Genomic DNA, 23,302 nt, shown 5'->3' with positions numbered 1-23,302 from the left:
TTTCTGTTCCCTTGCCTCTCTTCCTCCCTCCCTCCCTCCCTCCCTCCCTCTCTTCTCTCTCCTCTCCCTCTCTCTCTTTCTCTTTTTGAGACAGTATTTCAGGCTAGCCTTGAACTTCACTCACTGTCTCCCAGGTGATGGGATTATGGGAATACACTGCCATGTCTGGTACCACTTTCCTAATTTCCTATAATTTCTTCAGCTCTAGGTCTAGGTCTGTGTGTGTGCTGATGAAGCCACTTTGTTTTATCTCCCCTCCTGCTAGGGCAGCCCTTTTTCTTTCTTTTGGGAAAAGCCAAGATCTAGTTTTATCGTTTGGGGGCAGCTGGGAATAGATCCAGTCTGCTGGGAAAGATAGTGCGTCGACCTTCCTGTCCCAACTGACCGGTTCCTCCTACGCTCACAGGTAAACCAGGTCCCTCTGCAGCCATGTCAGCCAAGGCAATTTCTGAGCAGACCGGCAAAGAACTCCTTTACAAGTACATCTGTACCACCTCAGCCATCCAGAACCGGTTCAAGTATGCCCGGGTTACCCCTGACACAGACTGGGCACGTCTGCTGCAGGACCACCCCTGGCTGCTCAGCCAGGTGAGTTTTGCTTGCATTCTAGGCCATTCTTTCCAACCTAGGCTCTGAGGAGGAGAAAGCATTTGATTTGTTAGAGGTGTCCCAAAGAGTTACATGATAGCAGATTTGCCTGTGTGTCTGCAGCTGGCTGAGCAGGGTCTTGAGAGTTTGCTCTGGGCCCTTCATGTGGACTTGGAACCAGGCAGACTGGTATCCAAATCACACTTCTCTGTTTATGAACCATGTGGCCTGGGGCAAACAATTTCATTTCTCTTGAGTGAGGTTACCCATCTGTCAAATAGGGATAACACTGTATGAGCTTTAAGGATTAGCAAGAATATCCAGGGATTGTTTAGTGTGTTATGTAGCAGTTGATAGATGCTCAGTTTAAAAAAAAAAAAAAAAAAGGTGAATACCTTGCTTCTCCAAAGTGAAGCATCTCAGGACAATTAAGAAGTGTAACCTTAGCTGGGCAGTGTGGCATAGGCCTTAATCCCAGCACTCAGGAGGCAGAGGCAGGCAGATCTCTGTGAGTTCAAGGTCAGCCTGGTCTACAGAGCAAGTCTAGGACAGCCAGAAAGCTGTTACACAGAGAAACCCTGTCTCAAAAAACCAAAAAACAAACAAAAAGGAAGCGGGGCCTTGAGGCTAGAGAGAAGGATGGCTCAGCGATTAAGATCCAGGACTCTTCTTGTGGAGGACCTGGGTTTGGTTCCCAGCACCCACATGGCAGCTCACAACTATCTGTAACTCCAGTTCCAGGTGATCTGATGTCATTTTCTGCATATATGCAGGCAAAGCACTCATACACATAAAAATAAATAAAGAAGTGGGACCTCATACTTTGTAGAAATGGCTGATGCCTAACCATGGAGAAGATCAGCCTGCACTACCATAGCCATATTTATTTGGCTGGCTTTGGGAAGCCCTTAGGCTTCTCTGGCAGGCCTAGACAAGGCCCTATGCTGCTTTGTTTTCCCCTTTCTGAAGCAGTTGGGAAGGTAGTGGATTTTTCTCGTCCTGGAGCTAGGTCTGATTGCTTGACCTGTTGTGGTTAGGGTTTAAACCTAGGGATGGGGTTAGTCAGATTGTTTGCAAAGGTCCTTTGTCACCCTAAGGATCTGTCCTGTGTCTTTTAGAACATGAGGACTGGTCTGTGTTCTAAATGTGGTTGAATGAAGCAGCGAATACCCCCCATGGAGAAAGTAGGAGATGACTCAGTGAGCATGTGCTCACTGAGCGTCTACCCTGTACCAGGCTCCTCCTGGCTGTCTCCTGGTGGTCAAAAGGTTTGCCTGGGGTAGGTGAGGGAAAGCTCCAGGACAGGAACATGGTCCTGATGGATAAATGCGTTGGCAGCAGGGGAATGAAAAGCCATACAGCTTCACTTCCTATACTTCCTCTTCCTTCCTCACTCTAAGTTCCAACCCTCTTCATTCCAGAGCTTGGTAGTCAAGCCAGACCAGCTGATCAAACGTCGAGGAAAGCTTGGCCTAGTTGGGGTCAACCTCACTCTGGATGGAGTCAAATCCTGGCTGAAACCCCGACTGGGACATGAGGCCACGGTAAGTCAGGGTGTAGGGCATCAGGGTGGTAACAAAGGACGTGCTGACCTGCAGCTCCACCAATCTATGGCTTCCAACCACATAGCAATGGAGAAGGATCCAGGTTTGGTGGTCATTCCCAGCCCCCTCATCAGGAAATCAAGCCATTGATACTGCTTCAGATAACATATACTACAGTTGTAACCCCAGAACAATTAGGGAGCCAGCTACTGTGATCACCAATGTGGAGGAAGGACTCAGGCTCATTCTGGGAACTGCTTGCTCTCCAGTTTCCGAATAAAATTGTGTGAGTCTAGGGTGGCACCCTTACAAAGAGGGAGGATTAGAACGAGATGGAAAGGGGAGCTTCAGAATTACTAGGCAGGAGAGATATGCTGGGTGGAGAACCATGGATGAAGACAGTTACTAATGCTGAGGAGGAGGAGGAGGAAGTTCTCCTAGCTCAGTGATTACTGTCAGCTATAAGGATGAAAGCTGGAATGAAATGTGGCTGAGGAAGCTAAGCCATGCCAGTGATACAACTGTTCCTTCTCCTCGGTCTCCAAGGGAGAGGGTGGGGGGAGCGGTCTGAGGCTTGGCTTAGCCTGGGAAGGATGCGTGTCTGTATCTGCTTGGCACAATATTCTGCAGACTGGTGTCCCTTGGGATAGGCACAGGTCAGGGATGAGGTGGCATCAGAGATACCTTCCTCCATGTTGGGCTTCTTCACAGCAGCTCTCACTGTTGGTTACCTACTCTCTGGATCTTTGAAGCTGCTCAGGGGTCCAGGGACCTGACCTTTGAGTTTCCAGGCCCCTGTGGAGAGTGTGGTGGGGCTGGAAACTGAACAGTGTCCCCAGGGAGCACATCGTGCTCCGTTCCTAACAGGCTGATGAGAGGGAGATGTCATTGACATCTGAGCTGGCAGCAGTGTCGGACCTGGCTGGAGCGGCTCATTACCTCTGATGGATCACTGTCTGGTTCCTGACTCAGCAGTGACGCACTGTGCGGGCAGGCGGGGGGGGGGGGGGGGGGGGGGGGGGGGTTACAGGGGATGAGGGCTGTCTCGCCTCTGCCGCCAGGGACCCACTCAAGTTGATTAGCTCTGCAGGCCTGTTGTCTTCAGCCAGGAAACACAGGAGGGAAAGTTTTCCCTAATCAGCCCCTGGCTCTCCTCTCCCCTGTCCCTCAGGCCTGGACTCATGTCCTTAGGACTGGGTCACCATGTCTACCTCAGGGTAAAGTAGTGTGCCCTCACGACCATACCCAAGTTTCCATCTCCCTATTCGACTGCCTGAGCTGGTGAGATTGATCAGTGGGTAGGTAAGGCTTGCCTCCAGGCCTGACGACCTGTGTTTGATTCTTGGGATCCACATGGTAGAGGGAGATCTGAATTATCCACAGATCTCCACATGCTTGACATGGCATGTACACATTCCTACCCCACTCCCCAAATGTAAGTACAAGTGAAAATGTAAATAGGGAATATCCCGAGAGCTTCTTAACATTGGTCTGTGACCCTATTGTCCTGACTTCTGGAGAAATCTCTTTGCCACATGTGGTGGTAGTTCTTGGGCCTTACCTTTGTGAAGAATACACCATGCATCTAAGCTGCACTTCCCTCAATTTTTCCATAGGTCGGCAAAGCCAGAGGCTTCCTCAAGAACTTTCTGATTGAACCTTTCGTCCCCCACAGTCAGGTATGTGAGGCAGGGACAAGCTGGATGGATCTTCCTCCCCCCTCAGTCTTGTGATTGTCTTTCTGAAATGATGAAAGGAGAGATTGAGGTGCCCAGGGGAATAGGCAAGGGGACCAGGGTCTCCAAAGCTCTGGCAGAGGCCTGGAGGAAATTATGAGTAAGGAATCTAGGATGCAGGAAAGGCCTAGTTTGCAGCAAAATGGAGTGAGAGCAGATAACAGAGGGGACTTCCTGATGGCGGGATGAGAAGGACTTGAAGGCAGAAGCTCTTCAAGATGCACCACTTGACTTAGCTAAGGAGGTTGGGTCCTTATCTTTCCTTGTCCCTTAGCAGAAGCGGGGCACTTTGTATCAGGGTTTAGAAATGAGCCCACTCCTGGGTGAGGCCTTCTGACCCCTGCCATTGAGCACCCTCACCACCTTCATACTGTCTCTACTTGCAAGGCGGAGGAGTTCTATGTGTGCATCTATGCTACTCGGGAAGGAGACTACGTCCTGTTCCACCATGAAGGTGGTATGGATGTGGGCGACGTGGACGCCAAAGCCCAGAAGCTGCTTGTGGGCGTGGATGAGAAGCTGAACACTGAGGACATTAAGAGACACCTGTTGGTCCATGCCCCTGAAGACAAGAAAGAGTTGAGTTCTGGGAGGGATGGTGTGGCCATGGCTGGGGATGAGAAGTCCAGTATGACACAGGAGACCAATGCCTTGAGCTCTGGGTACAGGAGAGAGAAAGCAGAGTGAGCCTCCCTGCTTGGGAGCAGGTGGTGGGTATGGCTGTGTCCTGAGGAAGGGAGCCACGTGTTCGGGGAGGGCGCTGGCTTGGAATCAGTCTGCAATATGCCAGCCTCGTCCCTCACCTCCTTGCCCCTGTCTGTCTGGCGGTTCCTCCAGCTCTGAGCTTGACAGCTTCTTTCCGCCTCAGTGTTTGATGAGTGACAGCCAAGGGAGCGGGGTTGGCAGAGGGCAGCAGAGGCCGAAGGGTCAGCAGTGGAGAAGTGGGGCTGCGCTGTCAGTGACAGTGAGATTGCTGTCGGAAGGGGTGGGAATGCAGTCCTGCACTGGTGGACTAACTGGTCCTCTTTCCCCCCTCCCTTCTAGAATCCTGGCCAGCTTCATCTCTGGCCTGTTCAATTTCTACGAGGATCTGTACTTTACCTACCTTGAGATCAACCCTCTTGGTAAAAAGCTTTGTTTGCTGGGGTGGAATGGTGGTGGGCCCCGAGTCTACAGTAACCCTGGCTTTGGCATTCAGAGACCCTGGGCTCTCGTACCAGAGTACAGAGCTTCTGTGGGTATCCAGGGCATCCCCATAAGGAGTGGCCTCCAGTGCCACCTCCTGTTTCTGAGCACCCAAACTGTAATTTATTCATCTTAACCAACTCCAACTTCTTTCTTTGTCCTTAATTTGTCCTGCTCCGGGGAAGTCCTGGCTTTGGTCTGTCTGTTAGGTTGTTGTTCCTATATGCAGGTTAGGCTTCCCAGGCTCTGGCCTGATCCTCCCCATACCCTTGGAGGCCTCACTATCCTCCCTCTCAGGGATTGGTCAATCATTTACTACCCCTAACACCAAGAAGAGCTGGCTACAGGCTCTCAAGCTGTGAAGGAGGCAGATAGCCTGGCAGATTCTGGCTAGGCCTCTCGGGGCAGAGTCCAAGAAGAGGGAAATTACCAGATTACAGCTGAGGATGCAGCCCCTCTAGTGGGCCAGATGGCTGTGTGCTAACTTAATTAGCTAAATGGCCTGAGAAGAAATATGGATGCTTAGTGAGGCATTGCAGCTGAATATGCTGGCCTGGGGCCCAGAGCACTCTGGGGTACTTTGCACCAAACACTGAGACTTCCCTAGCTGGACCACAGCAGCCCCAGATGTACACCCCTAGGGCTTCTAACAGTAGTGCCTGAAGTGTGTGGGTGTGTGGGAGCAGTGGTGGTATATCAATTGGAACCTAAGACCTAGACCAGCAGAGTTTATTGTTGTTTTGAATGGTGGGTCTTTTGCTGTTGTTATTTTGATGTCTAGTCTGGTCCACACTAGCTTCAAACTCGCTATATAGCTGAGGATGACCTTGAATGTTTCTCCTGTGCTCTCATACCTCCTTCAACAGTTTTTATTATTTATTTAAATTTATTTTAAACATTAAAAAATTTCTATTTGTGTAAATGTATGTGTCTGTGTCTGTGCCTTTGGTGACCAGAAAGAGTGTGTCTGAAGGCTGAAGTTACAAGCACTTGTGAGCTGCCCCACATGGGTTCTTGGACTTGAACTCATGTCCTCTAGAAGAGCAGCAAGCTCTCTTAACCCACTGATCTTCTCACCAACCCTTTATTTTTTAATATATTATTTGGTGTAAGGGATTGAACCTAGGGCCTCTCTCATGTTCTGCCAACTCTAGAAAACAGGTTTTGTTTGTTTTGTTTTGCTTAATGGCAGGGCTATGGGTAGGCCAATGCTTGAATACTTAAAACGGGGAGAATGGCATTTTAGGAAGATGTCGAAAACTTGCAATGGCAGCTGACAGGTCTCCTTTGAACTGTTAGCTGAAGGTCAGTGGATGGGGAATGTTCATGTTCCGAGAGTCGTCCCAGGGGCCATTCTGATTTAAGGTTATGGGGCTTGTGAGAGTGTGTGGGCGCACCTGGTGGAGTCTGAAGGGATGGTTCAGAGGCTGATGGCTGCCTCACCTTAAAGTTGGTGACTGACTGACTGCTTTGACTTTTCTCCTAGTGGTGACCAAAGATGGTGTCTACATCCTTGACTTGGCAGCCAAGGTGGATGCCACGGCTGACTACATCTGCAAAGTGAAATGGGGTGATATAGAGTTCCCTCCCCCATTTGGGCGTGAGGCATATCCAGAGGTAAGGCAGGTCTGGGGAGGAGATGGAGGGTGATAGGCCTAGGAGACAGCGTGACTAATCCTAGACAGTCATTTGGTCCCCATCTTGGCTTTGTATTTGGCAGGAAAAGAAAAATAGAGAACCATTTAATTTTCTTAAAATCCCAGTGAGGTTGGGGGGTCGGAATGGGATGCAGCCAAGCCTCTGAATCCTGGCCAGAAATCCTTTTAGACATCACTCTCAATCAGCCTCTCGGGCTCTTCTCTTGATTTGTTGCCTCTTGATAATTCCAAGTGGCTCTCCCCAACCCTGACGGGAAGGTTCTTCTCTTGGCCACTGGCTGAGAATTTTGATTGCTGCTCCCCACCCCATCCTTTGAGAAGTCCTCCCAGCAGGATCAGGCCTTCTGTGAAGTCATCCAGCCCGGCTGGAGGGAGGAAGAGGGCTGGGGAGTGGGCAAGGATGTGGGATGAACTAAGGGTAGGGGCTGGTGTGGAGAGAGGCGGAAGCAGCAGGACATGGTGGGGTCTGGACTTGGGGATGGAGCTGAGAAATGTGTTTCGCAGATGGAGCTGGTTTTAGTATTTCAAAGATACTGTCGATTTTAAAGATATTGTCAGATACTGTCAATAAAGATTCTGTCCCAGGCCCAGGGCCTTGCAGTTCCCCATTCCCCGCCCCACTGTAGTGATTGACTAACTCTTTAATGTGCCTTCAGATAGCGAGCTGTGGTCTTTGGATTTAGGACCTGTGGAAGGGGTGCTCTTAAGGCCACCTGTGGTTATCTGTTCCCCAGGAGGCCTACATTGCAGACCTGGATGCCAAAAGCGGCGCAAGCTTGAAGCTGACCTTGCTGAACCCCAAGGGGCGGATCTGGACCATGGTTGCTGGGGGTGGCGCCTCGGTCGTGTACAGGTGACAAGGAGGGGTGCCCGCCAGGCCCGCCTGCCCAGTGCCCACACATGGACTGCCTGGAGCCCCTAGTTTTGACCTGCCCGTGGTCCATGAGCTCACTGAGCCAGACGGAAGCAGTGTCACCCTGGGGAATTCAAGTGGCTCTGGACTGCCTGCTCCATACACAGTGTCTTCTGTAGCCTCATTTAATTGAGAATGATTTCATTTTATGGTTTTAGTTCTTGTAATTGATGATGTGTGCCTCATAGAAAAGTAACAACAAAAAGGTACACTAGAAAGTAAAAGCTGCTCACTCCTTCCTCATAGGGTCACCCCTGAGAGCACCTTACTCTGCTCTCCTTGGGCATTTTAGTACCTAGAAAACGTTTGCACTTTGTTGCGTTATAGAAATAGTGGGAGCACGTTTTTACTCCCTTTCCAACAACTGGCAGTTGTTTTTTTCTCCGGAATTGTAGCAGATGTATGATCTGCCACAGCCCTCCTGCTGCTCTGGCTAGAGTTTGCTCCTTGAGGACTCCTGCAATGTGCTAGTTCTTGTATTTTTGGACCATGTCAGACAGCTGCTTATTGTTCATTTTACCCATGCTGTCTACCCAAAACCTTAGTGCCCTGAGGTTGGCAAAGTGCTCTGCCTGGGAGAGTCTCATGGCACATCGACCTTCAAGTGAGGCTTGCATGGGGGTTGAAGGTTATAGGTTGGGGAGGCCAGTTCTGCAGGCTGACTTCCATACTTGTGGGAATGTTGGACAGCTCTGTACAGGTTTGACTCTGCTACCCTGAGCAGGCACTGAGTTCTGTGTCTCTCTGGCAGTGATACCATCTGTGATCTTGGAGGTGTCAATGAGCTGGCGAATTACGGCGAGTACTCTGGTGCTCCCAGTGAACAACAGACCTATGATTATGCCAAGACCATCCTCTCACTTATGACTCGAGAGAAGCACCCAGATGGTGAGGCACCTGCATGAGTGCATGGGGGTGTACACACACCTTCTGGGGTGGCACAGTGTGGAACAGATTTGTGCTAGGAATCACTGAGGCCATGCTCCTGTTCTTTGCAAGTGGGGACTAGGCATTTAATTTCAGGGGTCTCTGTTTTTCGTACTTCTAGTGGACCCTGGCAACATCAGTCAGAGGTGCTCATGTTGGGCAAGGAGAGCATATGAAATTCACCAGAGGAGGAAAGGCTACAGCATGCTTTTGCTGTGACGAATATAAACTTACAGCTTAGTGATGTCTTCCAGCTTCCCAGGCTTTGTGATTCCCACCTTCCCAGTTTTAGGGCTCTGTACCAGTTCCCCTTAAGAGACAGAGGGAAAAAAAGTGAGATTCTCACCAGAGATAATCAACACCGAGCTGGACTTCCGGGTTGGAGCCGGAAGTAAGATAGAGACTGCAGGTTTGCACACTGGGTAATGGGGTAGTGGAGAGCTGAGCTGACGAAGCTGAGTGGGTGTCTGGGGAGGTGGTCCTGCTTGCTCCCTGCACTCCTTCCTCTTAGAGCATCTTTGCCCAGAGGACCAGATGTCCTCAGTTGAATTAATTCCTGGGGCCAAGCTCAAGTCTTTTTCCTCTCCAACTTTGACCTCGTTTTTACTCCCAACCTAGGCAAGATCCTCATCATTGGAGGCAGCATCGCAAACTTCACCAATGTGGCTGCTACCTTCAAGGTAACTAACTGTGACTAACTAGTAACTAACTAGTGGTAACTGCAGTTTCTGGGGGAAATGGGCTTTGGGATAACAAAGTTTGACCTGAGGCAAGTTCCTGTGCATTGCCTTAGTCTGATTAAGGGCTTGTGACCTAGGGTCTTGTCTGTGTCTTTTTTGGTGTTAGAGATTGAACCCTGTCTAGTTCCTTGTGTAGGAAGTAGAAGACAGGAGATGTGGATCTGAAGCTGTGTGTCTAGGCAGTTAGCACTTGCTGTAGCAGAGAGGGCAGTTGAAGGCTTGCTCTCTCCTCCCAGAACCAGTTCTCTGAGACTGGGCGTGATTGTCCTCATTCCCAGCACTGATTTGCTGGGTTCTCTGCAGGTGTGGGTCTCCGTCACCAGTCCCTGTTCCCAAATGTCGAGATGAGGACAGCTTCTGATGACCTCATCCAGCCAGAGTCCTCTGGGTCTGTGTCCCTGTGCATGGCTATGAGTCAGGACCTTGGGAACATGCTTTTAAAAACACATGACTCCAGTCCACAAAGATGTCAGAGCTAATATTTCTTGGATGTCACCCTTTCAGGCTAGCCTCTTAGAGGGCTGTTCATTATTTCATGTCATGGTGCTCACTGTGGCTTTTCAGAAACATGCCACATGTGGTTATCCCATCTATGTCTTGAGAATAATAGTGTCCACCTTGAAAGTCTGAGCTCTAGGGAAGTGAAGGACCATGGCTCATCAGGTCTGCCTTCAACAGGGTCTCCTAATTGGGCCTGATTCGTTGAAGCAGGTTTACATCTGCAGCTTTAACTTGGGAGTGTCCTTCAGTGCAGATATCATCCTTGTCAAGTGAATGGTTAGGCATCAAACAGGAATTGTGTAACATCCTGTGACATGCTTTTGGTGATAGAAGCTAGACTTCAAGTCAGCATTCTATTTGGAGAAGTCCAGCCTCATTTTCCAGACTGGTTGGATATCATTATAAGAGCTGTTCCCTAAATCACTTAGGTGACTTTTGACATTAAGGAAGACCATGTCTTCCCTAACTGAAAAGCCTTGCATAGGACGCCAACATAGACCCCACCCCCATCCCAATGCATTAAGGGGTAAGAATGATTGCAGCCAGAACAACAGAGACCTGGAAGCACTGTTGTTGGCAGTTAGTGTGCCAGTCTTGAAGGGTATGGTTCTTGGCTGCTCTGTGGCCATTCCTCAACATTGAGTGGCCCCACATTGGCCTACAGTTTTGCAGTTCACTCAGCTTGTGTGCATAAGCCTCTGTAGGCCTTGACTGCTAAGGCCTGCTGTGCTGTGTGAGAAGTGGCCCTCTTCATGTACACCTGTACATCCGTTTATCCTGGTTATAAGTTGATTTGTGGCTGCTTTGTTTTAATCATATGTCTCTGTTGTCCTTTTGGCTTTCTTTAGGGCATTGTGAGAGCAATTCGAGATTACCAGGGTCCCCTGAAGGAGCATGAGGTCACAATCTTTGTCCGAAGAGGTGGCCCCAACTATCAAGAGGGATTACGAGTGATGGGAGAAGTTGGTAAGATGGGGAACATTTTCTTCCTTTTTTCAAGACGGAGTTTTGCTATGTAGCCCAGGCTGTCCTGGAACTTGCTCTGTAGATCAGGCTGGCCTCACACTCACAGAGATCTGCCTTCATCTATCTCCTGAGTGCTAGGATTAAAGGTGTTCATCACCACTTACCCCTCCCCCATTGTTTTGTTTTGTTTTTTTAAAGATTGTTTTATATGTATGAGTGTTTTGCCTGCATGTATATGTGTGTACTGTATGTAGTTGCCTGCTCCCCACAGATAACAAAAGGGCATAGGATCCTCTGCAACTGCCAGTAAAGATGGTGTGAGCACCATGTGGATGCTGGGAACTGAGCCTGGGTCCTTTGCAAGAGCAACAAGTGCTCTTAACTGCTGAGCCATCTCTCCAGCATTTAGCATCCTCTCCCTTCTATCTGGAAAGTTCGTGGCATATCTCCTTGACTATCCTGGAAAGGGCTCTTTGAATTCTTCCCTCCTCTGCCACCAATTGAGAATGACTGGGCTCTGTATCTAACAAATACAGAATGTCTGCTGTGTGTCTAGTAGTGTGCTGGATACTAGAGCTTTAGCTTGACTGTAATGTCAGGTCATGCTAAATGCCATGAAGTAATAAAAGGGGAAACATTGTAGTAAAGACCCAGAGCAGGGGAGTGCAGCTTAGGGATGATCTCTGCAGAGGAAAGAACATCCTCCAAGGCTCTATGATGGAGAGACAGAGAGAGACAGAGAGAGGGACAAGGAGGGAGGGAGGGAGGGAGTGTGTGTGTGTGTGTGTGTGTGTGTGTGTGTGTGTGTGTGTGGTGGGAGATGGGACCAGAGGGAGGGAGGGCTGTAGACTGGGGTCAAGAGGGAGGAGGTGGGGCTGTACAGGTCCTGTACAGACATGGCTGTGACCCTAACATGGGAATACATTCTGCATTTGAGCAGAGGAGCAGCGTGGTTTGACTTAGATGTGGCAGAGTGATTGGCTCCCGGGTAAAGAGAAGGTAGACAGTGAGACCGTGGCCAGAGCAGAAGCAGGCCACCTAGGAGGTTGCAGAAGCATTTTAGAAAAGCAGTTCTCTTTATGTGAAGTTCCAGAAAGTGACAAATAGAAGACATTCTTTTTTTTGTTTTGTTTTTGTTTTTTTTTTTTTGTTTTTTTTTTTGAGACAGGGTTTCTTTGTGTAGTTTTGGCACCTGTACTGGAACTCGTTCTGTAGCCCAGCCTGGCCTCAAACTCACAGATCCTCCTGGCTCTGTCTTCCAAGTGCTGGGGTTAAAGGCATGTGCCACCACTGCTGTCTAACTTTTTTTTTTTTTTTTTAAGATTTTATTTGGGTGGTCGTGGCGCATGCCTTTAATCTCTGTGAGTTCGAGGCCAGCCTGGGCTACAGAGTGAGTTCCAGGAAAGGTGCAAAGCTACACAGAGGAAACCCTGTCTCAAAAAGCAAAAAAAAAAAAAAAAAAAAAATTTATTTATTATGTATGCAGTATTCTGACTGCATGTATGTCTACACACCAGAAGAGGGCACCAAATCTCATTACAGGTGGTTGTGAGCCACCATGTGGTTGCTGGGAATTGAACTCAGGACCTCTGGACGAGCAGTCAATACTCTTAACCTCTGAGCCATCTCTCCAGCCCCCCCCCCCCCCCCTTTTTTCCCTTGAGATAGGGTTTCTCTGTGTAGTTTTGGTGCCTGTCCTGAATCTCGCTCTGTAGACTAGGCTGGCCTTGAACTCACAGAGATCCTCCTGGCCCTGCCTCCCAAGTGCTGGGATTAAAGGCATGAGCCATCGCCACCCGCCTAGAAGACATTCTTGTCAATGAGCTTGACGTCTAATTGGAAAAGGCCAGACCTTTCCATCCTCCATTTTTCAAACTTCAGTATCCATGGCAAACTCCCCAACCCCACCAATCATCTAAAGTGGTACCAAGTGCTTGTTTCCATCTGTTTATCTAAAGTGAAGAAAATGCCTGGTATGGTGGCTCACACCTTTAATCCCAGAACTCAGGAGGCAGAGGTAGGCAAATCCCTGAGTTGAGGCCAGCCTGGTCTACATACAAGTTCCAGGCCAGGAGAGCCACAAAGTAAGACTCTATCTCAAAGAATAAAACAGTGAAGGAGATGCAGGAAGCAGGGTCGTGTGGAGGGTGTGCCCCCATGGCTAGGGCGGTTAGCAGCTGGCACTTGTGTTGAGCTCAGTGATGGGGAGCAGCAGGTGAGGGTGCCAGCTCTGTGTAGGAGAAGCAAGGCCAATGCCTCCGGGGAGCCAGCTAAGGGTATTTAGAAACAGAGCAGACCAGCAAGGCAGGCATGGTGGCAGGCACAACTGAAGAGTGGAGGAGAGTGGAGAGCCAGGCCCAGGTGACCAGAGGTGTGTGCTAATCCACTTCTGACACCTGGCTTCCAGTGGCGCTGCTGCTTCCTCTCCTGTCCACAGGTGACCTTTCCAAAGACTGGTTTGGTGGTGAAATTCTGTACAGCTGATTTGTGCCCTCACAGTGCCAGGCATTGAGCAAGACTGTCAAGGGGCCTCTGTAGAGTCCTGTGGATTAGGCATTTACTCCAGATCTTGAATCATGAGCCTTTTCCTTCTCTCACAGGGAAGACCACCGGAATCCCCATCCATGTCTTTGGCACAGAAACTCACATGACGGCCATTGTGGGCATGGCCCTGGGCCACCGGCCCATCCCCAACCAGCCACCCACAGCAGCTCACACTGCCAACTTCCTCCTTAATGCCAGTGGGAGCACATCGGTAGGTGCTAGCTTTGCTCCCACCTTAAAGGAAGGAGCCACCTTGCCTACATCCCCCACTGCTCTACACAGGACACACTGTTCCTCTTCTAGCATTTAGGGGATAGGAGGATACTGGGGATGTTGGTATATGGTGAAGGTAAAGTAATGTAAGGACTAAAGGTTTTCACATCAAACCTGAATTCAAATCCTGACTGTCCTTGAAGAGAGTGGGACTCTAACAGGTGCCTTAGCCTCTTAGGACCTCTGGTGGCTCATCTGTAGCATGGAACAAAATCACTTCCCATTTTGGCAGTTTCTGAAGAACACCATTGAGCCAGGTTTAGTGCACAGCTGTACTAGGGCAGGAGAATTGCTGCAGTTTCTATGCTAGCCTGCTCTATACATAGTGAGACTATTAAAACAATGCCGTATGTAATTCTTGTTACTTCACTTCTTTGGGGCATTCAGGACCAGTGGTTCTTGTCCTCAGTCACTACCTGTGACACTTAACTCCATTCTCTTCTTACATTACTCAAGACTCCAGCACCGAGCCGGACAGCATCTTTCTCGGAATCCCGAGCTGACGAAGTGGCACCCGCAAAGAAAGCCAAACCAGCCATGCCCCAAGGTAACTTCCAGCTGTCTACCACAGTGCACAGAGGCCTGTGGTGTCCTCCCTGTCTCTCCCTGCTTGGGGCCTGCCTGGAAGAGGCATCAGGGAAGCAGTCCGAGCTGGGCTGTGGGAGTGGGCCTCAGCATGAGATGGAGTGGATCTCATGAGGATGAAGTGACTTGAGGCTTCCCTGTGGGTTCTGGAGCTGATGATCCACATTGCCTGGATCATCTCCCTCCCTCTCATCTTCTACCCTCTTCCCGGGGCTCTGAACTGAACTGGGAGGCTGCAGAGGAGACAGGAGGATTTCAGCAGAACCAGGAGGAGGAATGTTCTCCCAGACTCTAAATGGAAGGCAGAGCTGGGGAGTGGAGACGGCAAAGCCAGCTCCTCAACAGTCCTCTGTCTTCTCACACCAGCCAGGGAGGGGCTCTTGATACACTTCTCTCTGTGCGCCTGTCTGCTAGCCCTCGCACACATCCCCTAGTTCATCTCCATCCCAGGGACGAGCTGACCTGCCAGCACTCACACTAGCCGCAGATGAGTGGCACTGGCTTCTTCTGGCTGATGGAGCCTTGCAGCCTCTTTGTCATACAGTCAGGCTGGACTAAGACATCTTAGAAATAAGGACGGTAGCTCTGGGGCTCAAGGTCAGAAGTCACTGCTCTGCATCTCCGAGGTGTCAGCTTTGTCCACAGTGGAGTGGTGGGTCCAGCTGGTTTCATCACTGTGCTGTGCTGCATGGGGATAGAGGCAGTGGTGTTAAGAGGGTGTGACTCAGCCAGCCTGGAGGCCCAGATGGAAGTGTGTCACCCAAAAGGCCTGGAGGAGGCTTCAGTGTCCAGGGCACTTGCCTAGCCTTCCTCCTCCACACCCCAATTCTTTGTCTTGCTTGTTTCTGTTCTGCCCACTGGTGCTTTTGCCTCTCTTGTTGGTTTTATTCCTGCTGTTCACTGTGAAATAGCCAGTGACAGCACCAGATGGCCTGTCTATGGACCTGTTGTCCTGTTTCTGTGCTCTGCCACCAAAGCCTCCCACCAGTGGTTCACTCAGTGTCCTTGGTCATTTTCTTTAACAGATTCAGTCCCAAGTCCAAGATCCCTGCAAGGTAGGATGCCCTGCCCGCCCCGCCCTGCCCCTACTCTACATGTGGCTTTGTCAGTGGGTTCCAATTTCTCTGTGTGCTTTGTTTCTTCCTTCCCTGGTGGGTTGCAATGTTGTGCAGTATATTTTCTGTCCCCACCTTGGTGTGGCCTGCCCCCCAAGACCCAGTCTTTGCTCTTTGTCCCTTCCCTGTCCTACTTAGTACTTACTTGTCCCAGCACAGCCCTCGCTTCACTGTGTGGCTGTCTCTGGCTCTTACCTTGGAGGGAAGTGGAGCAGAAGGAGCAAGAGCCAGCCCACAGCTCCAGAGACTCGGGTGCCAGGAGGGAGGCTCTTGGGAAGGGGCAACATCCAATTAAAAGGGGAGCGGCAGAGAGCAGTTGATGCCTCTGACTGCTGGCTGCTGTAGGGAACCACAGCTCAACCCTGATTCTCATCTGCATCTCATCTTTGCCTTGCTTTCCTGCCTCAACTTCAGTACTGACCACTGCATCCCATAGCTCCCAATTTCAGACCAGTATAGATTTCTCCCAGGTTTTGGTAGAAGAGCAAAGATGTGAAGAGGGAAACCAGGAAGGTCAAGTGGTGTCTGTCTGTAAAACAGGTCATTTTAAGGACCTGAAGGGATCTGGGCTTTGGTGTCTGAGGTCACAGTTTACAGTGGACATTTTCAGTGCATACACTCATGCACACACTATTGATACGCTAGTGGATTACTTAGTACCAGCATCAGGACTTCCTTGTGGCTTTTTTTCAATACTTGGAATCAAACTCGGAAGCTCCTTGCATGCTGAGCTCCATCAAGCTCCTCCATGTAACTGACATTTAGGGCTGTAAGTGCAAGAGCTGCTTTCATTGATGACTTTGATCCCTAGGGTGGGTAGCAATATCTGAACAATGACAATGGTTGCACCCCTCTGCCTATCAGCTTTTTTTTTTTTTTTTTTTTTAAGATTTATTTTTAATTTTAACTTTGTGTGTGTGTGTGTGTGTGTGTGTGTGTGTGTGTGTGTGTGTTAGGGTATGGAGTTGTTCATGTGAGTGCAGGTACCCTCAGAGACCCAAAGAGGGTGTTGGATCCCTGGGAGCTGGAGTTACAGGCAGTTGTAACTGTTGTAAGCCATCTGACATGGGTGCTGGGAACCAAAGTCAGGTCCCCTGCAAGAGCAGTATCGGCTCCTTAACTATTGATCCATCTCTTCAGCTCTTCTACTAGCCCTTAATTCTTTCATATCGCCTCCAGTGAGATCCATTATTACCTAGAAGGCAAGACCAGTGTGCTGATAGAACAGGGCCAGACTGGGTCTGGGGGGAGCTCTCCTCCCCTAGGGGAAGTGGGCTGTGGGGAGGCACTTTATCTGGTCACTTAGAAGTGGGAGGATAGGAGTAGGTCAAGGAGGAGACCAGGTCATGCAGAGTGCTCGCCATGCCTGGGTGGCCATTAAGGTTCTCTGGTGCCTCCTACTGATGCCAAAGGCCCCTTTGGCTTTGGTTTTTCTGTGCTTGAGGAGTTAAGCACTTGAGCCCTGCCCTTTAAAGCAGGAGGTGTGGGTAGGCTTGTAGGGATTGGGGTGCTTTGTCTTTCTCTCTGAAGACAGATTTATATGCATGGCACTGGGCTTGGTGTAGGCCCCCCTGGGGGTGGCAGAGCCTCACTGCTTTATGGTCTTCTTTATCACACAATTGACTTTTTCTCAAGTCAGGTAATCCTGGCTCTCCTAGATTACCAAGGACCACTATCATTGTGGATATCTGCTTCAATTTCCTAGGGCTAGAAAGTGTGAGGCTGGATTATGGGGCTGCCCTCACTCTAAGGTTCCATGTCTTACAGGAACCCTGGGTTTAGGTTGACAGTAAATCCCAGGTATTCACAAGTGACCTGAGAGGCTTACTGCTGGCCTGCATGGTGATTTAATCATCCTTTGATCTTGGTTAGCCAAGCTTGCTCTAGGACAGTAGGCTAATACCAGAAGCCTCTGGCTGAGATGCATTGCCCCCACCACCCCCCACCCCCCCAGCACAGAATTGTCCCTCAAGGGCTTTCCTCCACCAGGACTTTGTGGGAGTTAAGGGGAAGTGAGGCAAGGACCCTTTCCTTTCCCTTCTGGCTGCAGTGCATTTCCGTAGCCTCTTTGTGTCATCATCTCCCCTTCCCCCCTTTTTGAGACAGGCTTTCTCTGTAGGCCCACCACCTGCCTCTGTCTCCCAAGTGCTGGGTTAAAAGTGTGAGCCTCCATGCCCAGCTGCCCTCTTCTTGAAAGTCTTTCCTGCCGTTTTCTAGAAAGCCTGTCTCAAGAGTATTGTTCTGAGCAGCAAAGCGCCACCTGGGACATGAGGAAGGTGGGAAGATGAGGGAGAGAGAAGGTTGTGGCCCCGTGCTGACTGATCATTGCTCTGCCTAGTGTCCAAGCCCAGTCTGTAACCTTAGTCAGAGATAAGTCTGTCCAGGCCTTAGCCCCAGCTGCCCCAAATCTCTTAGCTGGACCCCCGACCCACTGACCTAGAATTTGTGAGCATTCAGATACTGACTGTTGCTGGGCTTGTGTCTAGATTTACAGGCTGATTAGCACTGTTGGGAAAGAAAGTCCTCAGGCATCAAAATAGGGAGAGCTGAACTTTTCTTGTGCCTTTAAAAATAATTGATTAAGCCATGCGTGGTGGTTCATATCTGTAATTCCAGCAGTCAAAAGGCTGAGACAGAAACACTGTTACAACATTGAAGTGACCCTGGGCTGTACAGTGAGTTCAGGCCACCTGGGTTATAGTGTGAGACCCTGTCTCAATAAAAACTGAAAGTAAAGAAGAGCTGGTGATGTGGCAAATTACTTGTAATACTAACACTTGGGAGCCAGAGGCAAGAAGATCAGGAGTTTAAGGTCATCCTCAGCCATCTAGTGAGTTCAAAGCCAGCCCAGGTTACCTGAGATCTTGCTTTAAAAACAGCAGCTGGAGCTGGGCTCAGAGGGTAAGAACATTTGCAGGTCTTGCAGAGGACCTGGGTTGGTTCTCAGCATCAATGTGGTAGCTTTTGACTGCTTGTAATTCTAATTATACAAGATCTAATTCCCTTTTCTGGCCTCCACAGGCACTGCACACTCATAGTATACTTATATGCAGACAAAACACCTATACACATTAAAAATAACTTAAAACTAACAAACAGCTGAGTGTGGTGACATATGCCTTTATTCCCAGCACTTAGAAGGCGGGGGTAGGCAGATAGCTGTGACTTTGAGGCCATTGTAGTCTATATAACATGGTACATGTCAGCTAGAGCATCATAGTGTTTCAAAAAACAAACAGGGAACTGGAGAGATGGCTCATCACAAGAGCACTGGCTGCTTTTTCAGAGGACCTGGGTCCAGTTCTCAGCACCCACATGGTGGCTCACAACTACCTGTAACTCCAGTTTCAGGGGATTCAACACCCTCTTCTGGCTTCAGTGGGCACCAGACACACATGTAGTGCACAGACATGTGTAGAGACAAAACACATAAGGTGTAAGGTATAAAATAAATGCATTAAAACACAAAAGAATGAACATAAATTTTATTAAGTATGCAGACCATGTGTGTATGTAGTTTTATCTCTAGCTCACCTGGGACATTCAGCATGACCTGTTAAGAACTCTCTCGGGCATTTTCAGCCGTGGGGCACTTTTTCTGTTCACCATGGGACTGTTCTCCAGCCAGGCAGGTCTCACTAGACATACTTGCTCTCTGCTGCTGCTTCCTTCTAGAAAAATTTGAGGCAAATTTCCCAGACTTTGTTATTTTAACAGCCGTTTGCTGTTTTGAAGGGCTACCAAGCCGGACATGCAGCATGGGGGTTCGGGCAGGCTACCCTTGTTTGTGGGTCTTCCCAGGTGTGTATTCTGGGTGCACTCGCTGTGTCTTTGCCCACTTAGGGAAGAGTGCCACCCTCTTCAGCCGCCATACCAAAGCTATCGTGTGGGGCATGCAGACCCGGGCCGTGCAAGGCATGTTGGACTTCGACTACGTGTGCTCCCGAGATGAGCCCTCAGTAGCCGCCATGGTCTACCCTTTCACGTGAGTCATGCCAAGGCAGGGTGCCTGGAAGTGACTCAGTGAGATTCTCATCTTTAAATAAAGCTTGGGAGTCAGCTAGCTCCCCATGTTTGCAATGGAGGAATCTGCCACCCCAGAGATTGGGGCAGTCCATGTTCCTGGGGGCCCTTTTTCCTTCAGATGGGAACCTTTGAGAACCCAGGTCTTGCCTCTCTTGGGGAGGTTCTTCCACTCAGTTTCCCCTCCCCAGACCTGATCGATTGAGGGTGTCCTTACTCTTCCTCTGCTTACTTGCAGTGGGGATCACAAGCAGAAGTTTTACTGGGGGCACAAGGAAATCCTGATCCCTGTCTTCAAGAACATGGCTGATGCCATGAAAAAGCACCCAGAGGTAGACGTGCTGATTAACTTCGCCTCCCTGCGATCTGCTTATGACAGTACCATGGAGACCATGAGCTATGCGCAGGTAGATGGTGGATGTTGGAATGTTTGGGTGGGGAAATCAGAAAGAGCTTCTGAATGGAATTCACAGTCATGGCCACTTGGGATAGAGGACTTGGGAATTGGGAGAGGCTAGGGTTTAGGGGAAAGTGCTTGGAGACTTACACTTCTCAGCAGTGACCCCAGAGTTCAGGGTGAGCAGTGGCTGCTTCCATGGGTCACCAGTGACATCCATCCGTTCCAGCTCTTTTCTTCTCAGACTGGCTTGACAACAGGATCAAAAGCACTTTCTTGGGCTGAGTGTAATTCAGTGGCAAAGCACTTGCCTAGCAAATGTAAGGCCCTGGGTTCGAGCCCCAGCACCATGCCTCCAAAAGCACTTTCTTGTAGAGTATTATATGTTATTTCAGGACAGATGTTAAGGCATAAAAAGCACACCCCATTTCTCAGAAACGTGGTCACCAGGTTTCAGTATCCCCTCTCCACACCTCTTTCTGTACTAATAGGTAGGTTGACAACATGACTTGTTCTTTCCAGTCCTTCTCACAAGCATCTTGGGTGAACATTTGCATGTATCCTTTTGTTTTCTTGCTTTCTTATTGTTTGTTTTATTTTTATGTTCATTGATGTTTTGTCTGAATGTATGTCTGTGAGGGTGCCAGATCCTCTGGAACTGGAGTTAGAGACAGTTGTGAGCTACCGTGGGGGTGCTGGGAATTGAACTTGTGTTCTCTGGAAGAGCAGTCAGTGCTTTTAGCCACTGAGCCATCTCTCCAGCCCCAAAGATTTATTATGTATACAGTGTTCTGCCTACATGCCAGAAGAGGGCACCAGATCTCATTGCAGTTGGTTGTGAGCCACCATGTGGTTCCGGGGAATTGAACTCAGGACCTCTGGAACAGTAGCTAGTGCTCTTAACCTCTGAGCCATCTCTCTAGCCCCTTGCATGTATTCCTAATGATCACCTAGCACATATTTTTAGAAACTGAACTGCCCCATCAGAATGGCCAGTTGGAAACTTTTAACACACCCTGGTTCCCAGAGCTTTCACAGCCTAGGTAAGCTCCCATCATTAGGAGTTACAGTTTTGTTTTCTTTTGAGACAGGGTATTGTGATGGATACTTATGCACTAGAAACCTGCCACACAGACCACAAGACCCACAAAGCCTAAACTGTTACCTTGACCCTTTACAGACTGGTCCAGAGCCAAAGAGATGGTTCTTATATCTTCGGTTCCTCTAGCCCAGTCTGGACAGCTATGTTTCTGTGTGCACTGGCCACATCCTGTGGGGAGAGAGACAAGACTCACTGGGTACATAGGGAAAAGGCAGGTAGGGGTCAGTTGAGTCTGAGGGTTAGGTGAGAGAATGTAGCTGCAGACTAGTGGAGATTTGGAAGCATTTGCACATGGCCCGTGGAGGTTTTCTTTCAACGTCCACTGCTGTGCCTTTTTTTTTTTTTTTTTTTAAACATTTACTGTCTCTGTGTGTGGCACACATGTGGAGCTCAGAGCTCAGAGGACAACTTCCAGAAGTCAGACAGATCTCCCATATCTGTCCTTGACATCAAGCTCAGGTCGTCAGGCTTGGCAGCAAGTGCACTTGCCTGCTGAGCCATCTCGCTGACCCCATGCCTCTTCTTTTGAGAGGAGTTTGAAGTGACTAGGGTAGGACCTGAGGCCTGTGGGAGAAAGAAGATAGAAGATGCATTCTGTTCACCTTACTTTGTTCTTGGAACCTGGATGTGGACACTGGGCTTAGGAGGAGGACCCTTGGACCTCAGGCCTCCTTGTCTATCAAAGGTGGCGTGTTTACAGAAGGGGCTTTGTTAATCCTCTAGATCCGGACCATAGCTATTATAGCAGAAGGCATCCCTGAGGCCCTTACACGGAAGCTCATCAAGAAGGCCGACCAGAAGGGAGTGACCATCATTGGGCCAGCCACGGTGAGTGTCCGCCCCAGAAGTCTTCCTAGGGCTGCAGGAAGCATACTTCTTTGTTGTTTGTTGTTGTTGTTGTTTGAGACAGGGTTCTCACACTGGTCCAGATTGGCCTGGAACGTAAAGTAATCTTCCTGCCTCAGCCTCCGCCTGAGCCTTAGGATTAGAGGCATGATCCACCATGCCGATAGGAAGCTCACTTCTGTTGTTATTAGTAACTTTTTTATTTGATTATACTGGATTACCTAAATCTATTTTCACGCAAGAATATAATGTACCTTGAGCAAAATCCTGATCATGTCCTCTCTCCCTGACCTCATTAGGGCCCTTTCATGTCATCTGTATGTGTCTGGTTTTATGTACTTATATAAAATCCAGGACCCACAAATGGAAGAAAACACATGATATTTGTTTTTCTGTAACTGACTTCATTCATTTAGTAAGATTATCTCCAATTGTGTTTATCATCTCCCTATAGATAACCTAATTTTATTCTTTATGGCTGAAAAAGATTCTGTTATGTGCATATACTACATTTTTCTTAGCCATTCTTCTTGATGGACACCTAGGTTGGCTTTATAACAGCTACTGTGTACAGTGCAGCAGTAAAAACTGATACACAAGCACCTCTGTGGTGTGTTGACTTAAGCGTCTGTTGGGTAAATTCCTGAGTAGTATGACGGGCTCATACGGTAGTTCTATTTTTTATTTGTTGAGGAAACTCCGGAGTGGAGTGGCTAGACTAGTTAACGTTCTGAGTGGTAGCAGCATACAAGAATTCCTCTGTCTTCATCCAGGAAGTTCCTCTGATGTTTTTTATTACACTTATATTTAATTTATTATGTGTGTATGTGCGCACAACTGTAGACATACATGTCAAAGTGAACATGTTGGGGTCAGAAGGCAACTTTGACATTGGCTCTGTGCACCTGCCATGTGGGACCTGGGGTTGAACTCAGGTGAGCAGGCCTGGGGGCAAGCACCGTCACCCACTGGTCCATGTCACTAGCCCTCCCTTTTTATTTTTTTAAGGCATTTACTTTATGATAATTGGATATGGGGTAGGCGGGACACATGTTCCATGGTGTGTGTGGAGGTCAGAGGTCAGCTTTCTGCTTCGGTCCTTTCAATGTGGCTTCTAGGTATTGAACTGAGATTGTCGAACTCAGACAAGCAGTTTTACCTGCTGAGCCATCTCATTAGCCCAGGTTTGCTTTTTGACTATCTTAGGTAAAAGCTTTCAGAAATACTTGCTGTTTTAACGATTCCCAGGTAGATTATTATTATTATTATTTTTTTTTTACTTGAAATGCTAGGGATGGAACCCAGGACCCCTACACCAAGCAAGTGTGGTACTACTGAGCCACACTGCCAAACCCTAGTTATTTTTAGGTTTTATTTACTTACTTGTTTTGTGTGTGTGGGGGGGGAGTTGTTTATGATATATGAAGCCAGAGGGCTGTCAAGGATTCACTGTTACTCTCCACCTTATTCCTTGAAGTAGGGTCTCTCCTTGAACCTGGAACTTCTAGGTTTTATTGGCTCCAGTGATCTTGCTGTCTCTGCCTCCTTCAGTGCTGGGTTACAAGTCTCAGAGGACAATGCCTGACTGTTAAAAAACTGACTAAACTCCGCTCTTCATGTTTTTGGGAGTGCTCTTAACCACTGAGCCTCCCTAACCTC

General features: G+C 49.0%; 1 protein-coding gene across 2 annotated transcripts in view; it reads left to right on the top strand.

Annotated features, from left to right (window-relative positions):
* Nucleotides 1-23,302, top strand: part of Acly (ATP citrate lyase) — a 50,044-nt gene that overhangs the window by 4,047 nt on the left and 22,695 nt on the right. Inside the window, exons 2-17 of one of the 2 annotated variants that reach the window (XM_036195858.1) lie at nucleotides 407-588; nucleotides 2,010-2,132; nucleotides 3,749-3,811; nucleotides 4,256-4,446; nucleotides 4,913-4,992; nucleotides 6,540-6,670; nucleotides 7,446-7,564; nucleotides 8,376-8,512; nucleotides 9,170-9,231; nucleotides 10,641-10,758; nucleotides 13,359-13,513; nucleotides 14,032-14,122; nucleotides 15,186-15,215; nucleotides 19,119-19,260; nucleotides 19,537-19,705; nucleotides 21,521-21,625. In XM_036195858.1, coding sequence (XP_036051751.1) covers nucleotides 430-588; nucleotides 2,010-2,132; nucleotides 3,749-3,811; nucleotides 4,256-4,446; nucleotides 4,913-4,992; nucleotides 6,540-6,670; nucleotides 7,446-7,564; nucleotides 8,376-8,512; nucleotides 9,170-9,231; nucleotides 10,641-10,758; nucleotides 13,359-13,513; nucleotides 14,032-14,122; nucleotides 15,186-15,215; nucleotides 19,119-19,260; nucleotides 19,537-19,705; nucleotides 21,521-21,625 — 1,875 coding nt within the window. In that variant the 5' untranslated portion in view covers nucleotides 407-429. The remainder of the gene's footprint in view (nucleotides 1-406; nucleotides 589-2,009; nucleotides 2,133-3,748; nucleotides 3,812-4,255; nucleotides 4,447-4,912; nucleotides 4,993-6,539; nucleotides 6,671-7,445; nucleotides 7,565-8,375; nucleotides 8,513-9,169; nucleotides 9,232-10,640; nucleotides 10,759-13,358; nucleotides 13,514-14,031; nucleotides 14,123-15,185; nucleotides 15,216-19,118; nucleotides 19,261-19,536; nucleotides 19,706-21,520; nucleotides 21,626-23,302) is intronic. The other variant, XM_036195859.1, reaches the window with a different exon arrangement.

This window comes from Onychomys torridus, chromosome 8 (genome assembly GCF_903995425.1).
Source record: "Onychomys torridus chromosome 8, mOncTor1.1, whole genome shotgun sequence".
Taxonomy (NCBI): domain Eukaryota; kingdom Metazoa; phylum Chordata; class Mammalia; order Rodentia; family Cricetidae; genus Onychomys; species Onychomys torridus.
This window is presented reverse-complemented; position numbering and strand designations above follow the sequence as displayed.